We start from the raw sequence: 6,000 nt of genomic DNA, 5'->3' as shown, positions 1-6,000 counted from the left end.
ACGAAGAAAAAATGAACTCAAACTCGTCTAGTTCCTCTTTTTCATTGGGATGGATCCAAACTTGTGTGTGTTTTTTATTCTTTATCTATTTAAATTTTCTGCCCAGAATTTAGCCTAAACGTTTTTGTTATATGCATTGTCTGCTCTGCCCAGTACTCTTATTTACACACTTGTTCTGTGTTTATGTCACCACTTTACATAAATTTTTGAATTTTAAGTAAGATTTAGTAGTAGTTATGTTTATCTCATTGTAATATTTATAGTTTTCATCCAGTAAATTTTAAATCTAAAGGGTATGGTTACTTAATTTTTTCTCATCAAAAAGTTTTACACTCTAGACATTAGATTTTTTTTGTTACGGTTATACTTAATTTTGCTTCCACTATGTCCATTTCATCGCTTCTGTTCCAAATTTAATTTTATTAAATTTCAATTTTTCAAGCTATTTTATAGCTTCTATTTGCTTTGTCTTCACTTGTTTATTTTATATGCAGCTTGCGTTCCTGTCATCTGTTTCTCACAGATTCCGCATTTTGCTCTGCGCCTGCGTGCAATGCGTGTGATCTTTTCATATGTGTTGTTCGCTCCACCAAGTAGTGTTCTTCTCATTGTATCGCAGAATCTAGTAATATGTACAGAAGAATGCGGGGGGAAACTTTCCTCCACCTATCCTTTTCTTCTTTATGCCTTTCTCCCGCGAAAATGGAACGGATTTCAATTTCTTTTTCAATTTTCGCCGGTACTTGCTGGTTTTCGACTTGTCCTTAATAATAAAATTTTTAAAGTGCTCGCACTTGTTTTTCTTTTTCGTTTGATTTCATCCTAGTATTTTTTTTTTTTCTTTCTTTTGTCCAAACATGCACTGGTTATCGCCATTTCCGATTTTGGCATTTCGCGGCCCGAAATTGTTTTTCTTTTAGTCGTCCGAAATATCCTTTTTTGTTTTGTTAAACTTTGCCCAAAATTTTTACTGCTCTTTTTCGCTGATATTTTTAATTTGTCTTCATCCGAAACTTTTCTCTTTGCACGCCTGAATCGATAATTTGGATGCTTTTTGCCTGTGAAAGTGTACTGTTTTGCTGCAAACACGTTAAATTTTAAATTATTATGTCCTGCTTCTTCTTGTTCTTATTCTTCTTTTTCGAATGTCTCATTCCGAACGAAAATCCTGAACCGATTCGAGGTCTTAAAACTGTTTTGAAATATGACTTAACGTAAGTTGTATTGAGTTGTAAAATGCCGTTTCTTCTATGTTTCTTTTTCCTCTTGAAAATTTTACGGGGAAAAAAAATGAATGCTCTATTGCAGTAGAAGTGTCTTAAATGCTTTCTCACTATGTATTGTTTGCTTGCTTGCTTGCTTGCTATAAATGGAGGTAGTTGATTTCAATGATCATCAATCTTTTATGGTTTGCTTGTTTGATTATGACTTCTGTCGCAATCTAAACTATAAGGAAGAAAATGGATTCATTCGTTGGTAAATAAATTAGGAGAATGTATCTCTAATTAAAAAGAAAATGAGGTATTCCGTGACTATTAAATGGCAGTTTCTAAAACAAACTGTTGATTTTTCGGGAAACGTTCTTTGATTGGCAAAAAATTGCGAACAACTTTGTGCCGATCCCAAACATAACTTAAAGTTTTCTTCCTTGTAGTCAAGTTTTCTTCTGTGTATTGCTGCTACTATTGGGTTTTTTAACAGATGTTATGCAATGTCGAGTCTATTTCAATAAGGGTACACTTTTTTTTAATATCACTATTATTGTTTCATTTCACCTATTTTGTTTTCTTTTTGTTTAACTATGAACAACTCATATCCATAACGCTTTCTCAATCTGCATTGAAACTTTTCCGTTGCGGAAAATTGAGCTAGATGGAAGGTTTGCTTGGAGTTAACAATGCTTTTCGCAAGTGAAAAAAGAACAAATAAATATGGCTTAAATAAATTAAATAGCTCTCGATTAGTTGGTACCGTTTTAAAAATCTACAACGTTTTCTTCGGAAGTTGGATCGAGATAGCTCCAAACTTCGAGCGTAATATTGCGTTCTGGTATCGTATAGCTGACACTAAAAGTATACTTGTTGCTTAAGGACTGCTGCTTACTACTTATTCAATCGTTAACATAAAAAAAGAAATGTTTATTTTAGCATCTTTGTAGCGCAAATAAAAATTTTGCTGTCTTGCTATATATAGGTAACTTCGGTTGACAAATCTTGACAGGAAAAGCTAGTAATAAAAATAATCTGTAACTCCAAATGCAATTATCCAATCAGAGTTCACCTCCTCTCTCTCTTTCTCTCTCTTTTTCAATCGCTTGCGTTTGAATAGTTTCTGCTTGTCTTCATGTTCGGAGATCAGATCCAATTGGGATCTCTATTCTCTGCACTGTTTCTTTCTTCAAACTTATACATTAATATGAGCACATTAGTTTTGATTTGATTTACTGTTATGCATCTTGCTGTTCTTGACAGGCAAACAAAAACTCTAAAAAAAAAACAAAGTCCTTCCGATTTTGTTTTGTGTGTTTTTTTCTATCACTGACAGAAGATGGCAGCGAAGTTGGTACTACGAGCGCGCCTTGTTACGTAAATTTTCCAGCAATTTTGAGATGTATTTTTTGCCAAAAGTTTGTGGGTTGTAAATGAAATCAGGAAAACGAAAAAAATTGTACAACAAAACTGACGGAATGTGCCTCTTCGCATGCCGCCAGTTCCGTTTAGCGAGGTGAAATACGATCACGTTTTGGGGGCGATCGCATCTATCGGAAAACAGGCCTCTCCGTTGGGTTTGCTTGAGTCTATAATTGCCTTTTTTCTTGTTTTGTTTGAAGAATTTCTAAACTGAGATCAATGGGATTTAACAAGTAATAGTTAGATAGTTCTATTGATTTTACTATTTTGGCTGCCTTATTACGCGGTAACAGAGCAGCAGCGGTTGTGTAGTAGTAGAACTGTAATGTATGTTGCAGCTGTAGTAAATTAGTGTAGTAGTAATAGTAGTAGTAGTTCTCTTAGTAGGCACCCAGTTTCTTACTATGTTTTGCAGTATTTAAGAAATTGCGTTTCTTGGCGTGCTTCCTAAGCACACAAGAAACAGAATAAATTGCAGAAAACAATGCTAAATCATTCTCATCATTCGTATGTTGTTTTTGTCTAGTTGCACTGCAGCTTGGTGTCTATTTTGTACAGATCAAGTATTTGCTCTGTCTGTTTATTAGCTTCTCGCCACCGACTGAGCAGTTGAAATGTCTTTTTGCCAGCATGACCACTGTTTACTGCAACTGCATCTATGTTACAATATATTTAAATATTTATCCGTATATTTTATATTTAAATATTCTCATTAAACTATGATTTCTTATTATCAGCAGGTACTTTGTGTATTCATTTTCATAATTTATTTCTCTTCTATTACTTTTTCTTAGTTACGTTCAACTTGTATTGTGTGAGGAAACTATCGTTCATTGATATAAATCTGGGTAGTTTACTTGCACAAAAAATGAAATTATCTTCAAATATCTTGCCTATGTATCAGTTACGCTTGTGAATTGATTTACTTCAACTATGTTTATTTGCTTTATTTAAATTATTAAATAATGACACTTGTGGTGATTAACGTTTTGTTTAAATGTTGAAAGAATGCTACGATTATTTCCGGGCAAAATTGCTCACCGGAGAAATAAAAAACTCGCAGGCTAAACAAGGAAAGTTCAGCTTTCAATGAGCGGAACTTCAATTCAAAAGAAAAAGTTTCAACGGTTTGAAATAACTAGGTAAATGATTCAAAACGCAGATTTATCTCTTCGTTCGAATCGCGATAACAGTTCCATTGGTGTTATCATTTGATCAAATGACAGCGAAAAATACATCTCAAAATGTGGGGATTCTCTTTACTCCCCGTTCTTGGAAGTTTGTTGTATCGATTGCAGCAGTGCCAATTTCGTGTTTCACATTTCCTGCCTATTACAGTTTGCTAGTTGGTAGTTAGTTAGTTAGGAGTTTGTTTGCGAAGTAAATTTCGGATTTCAGCGTTTTTCTTTCCTATCACTTGTTAAACTTCTACTTGCGCGCATGTTCTAAAGCCGATGGTCTGCTGGCAGAAGCTCCAAATATATACGTTCATACGTTCGGTCGTTGTTGGCAAACGGCAACATCTTAGCTATGCAGTTGATTCTGCATGTACTGTTCCTGCTGTTTATGTTCTCGGGCGACGTGCCGCCGGACCGTATTGTTCCGGGTAAATGTTCGACTGCAGAACGGGCATGGCACGCGAATACCTTGATGTCGCTGGCGGATGTGTGCACGCAGATTCGTCTCGTAGCCGTACTGGCGATCACAGAGATGGCACTGTAGCTTCTTACCGGGCGGAAGAGAGCCTGCAATAGTTGAGCGGGAAGAACAACCAACGTCAGTTTTCAAGTTTAGCAAAACACAAAACAAAAACACTAACCATCGGCAGCTGCTACTCCGGCCCTTTGAGCACTCAACATCGTCAACACGTCCACCGAAGGCATCGTTCCGTCCAGTCCACCGGGTAGCCCACCTTTCACGTTGATGAATCCCACGGGCGTCGTTGGTGTAGGCGGAGCAGATGAAGTCAAAGGAGATTGGATCGGTCGCATTTCCATTTTCACTCGTAGGTCCTCGGCACCAGCCTGAAGGTGAACGGAAAAAATGCAGAATCGAGTTTTAACCAAACTTGAACCACGAAGTCTCACTGTACGTACCTCATTTCCTTCCCTGATGTCACCTTTCAGCTTGTCCTCCGATAACGCCCGTTCACTTCGGTCGTCCCTTTCCAATGTGTTCGAAGATACCGGTCCATTTCCGTTGCCGTGATGTGTCGTGCTGGGGCTGTGGTTTTCGTAGCGACTGCAACGAGCAGAACAGAAGGAAAATTGATAAGTGCGCTTATTAATCTCGTAACTTAGTGTCTAATGGAACTGCTGCGATCAACAAGAAGTTTGTTTCACTAGGTAAATAGTATATTTTGCGATTGGTCACTAATATACGACGAGAAAAAGTGCGAAAATGCTTAAACTTTAATAGGGTAATTTGTATAACTAATGACTCATTTCTGTTGACAGTAGATTTGTTTACGTTTACTTTGAAGTGCTGCATCAGAACATCGAAATTATTTTATTGCAAATTTGCCCAGAAGACACCGAAAAAGACTGCCAAGCTGGTAGAATGTCATTTGGCACTAGTTTATCACATCAAAACGTACCTACAGGATGGTCCTAGGCAAAGGGAAGTGGAGATCCGCGGTTTGCATGTACACCTAATATTAATAACTCTGAGAATAGGGCCCATGATCGAATAGGTTCGTGCAAATGCAAAGATTGCTCGCAACCCGGTACGTTTCATAAGGAAACTTGCTAAGGAAGTCAAAATATCTGAAAAATTCATGTGAAGAATGATCACAGAAGACTTTCACTCATCTTCCACAGCTAGAGTGAAACGGTACTTGACTACGGGGCAGGTGAAGGAACTACGAGTGACTCATTCGAAGAAATTACTTTCCTTGTTGAACTTCGACGAAAAGCTGTTCAGCGTGGATGCTATCTCCAGCAGCCGCACAGGCCGTTCGTTCTTCATAAAAACACAAATACTCAATAGTAAAAAGCATTCAGTCTATTCGTAATAAGCTAACCAAACTTGTTTTGTTTGAAGGTCATTGATAATTGTCGTAATGAATTTTTATTGTAATTAATTAAAACGAGCTTAAAGTTTCACAAGCGATTTAGTTTTATATGTATAAGTCAAATTTTTTCTTCGCTGTTATTTCAATTTCTAACCAATTAAAAAAACGCCTTAATTGAAAGTAAAAAATTTATAAAAATATTGCAAAAATTTCTTGGTCACTCTAATTTGGAAAAAATGGTAACCCTAAGAGCCAAATTTTTGGTGCATGTTAGTAACGCATCGAATATATGGAGTTTGACAAGCACACCATAGCCCTGATTTCAACGAAGAAATTTGAGGACTTTCCGGAGAAAGT

General features: G+C 36.7%; 1 protein-coding gene across 1 annotated transcript in view; it reads right to left on the bottom strand.

The window, feature by feature from the left end:
- Window positions 1-4,154: 4,154 nt before the first annotated feature.
- LOC128743390 (zinc finger protein chinmo) overlaps window positions 4,155-6,000 on the bottom strand; it is a 65,809-nt gene continuing 63,963 nt past the window's right edge. The window contains exons 4-6 of the mRNA XM_053839954.1: window positions 4,727-4,871; window positions 4,450-4,654; window positions 4,155-4,375 (exon numbers count right to left, since the gene is read on the bottom strand). Coding sequence (XP_053695929.1) covers window positions 4,155-4,375; window positions 4,450-4,654; window positions 4,727-4,871 — 571 coding nt within the window. The remainder of the gene's footprint in view (window positions 4,376-4,449; window positions 4,655-4,726; window positions 4,872-6,000) is intronic.

The sequence above is a fragment of the Sabethes cyaneus genome, chromosome 3 (assembly GCF_943734655.1).
Source record: "Sabethes cyaneus chromosome 3, idSabCyanKW18_F2, whole genome shotgun sequence".
In the NCBI taxonomy this organism is placed as follows: Eukaryota; Metazoa; Arthropoda; class Insecta; order Diptera; family Culicidae; genus Sabethes; species Sabethes cyaneus.
This window is presented reverse-complemented; position numbering and strand designations above follow the sequence as displayed.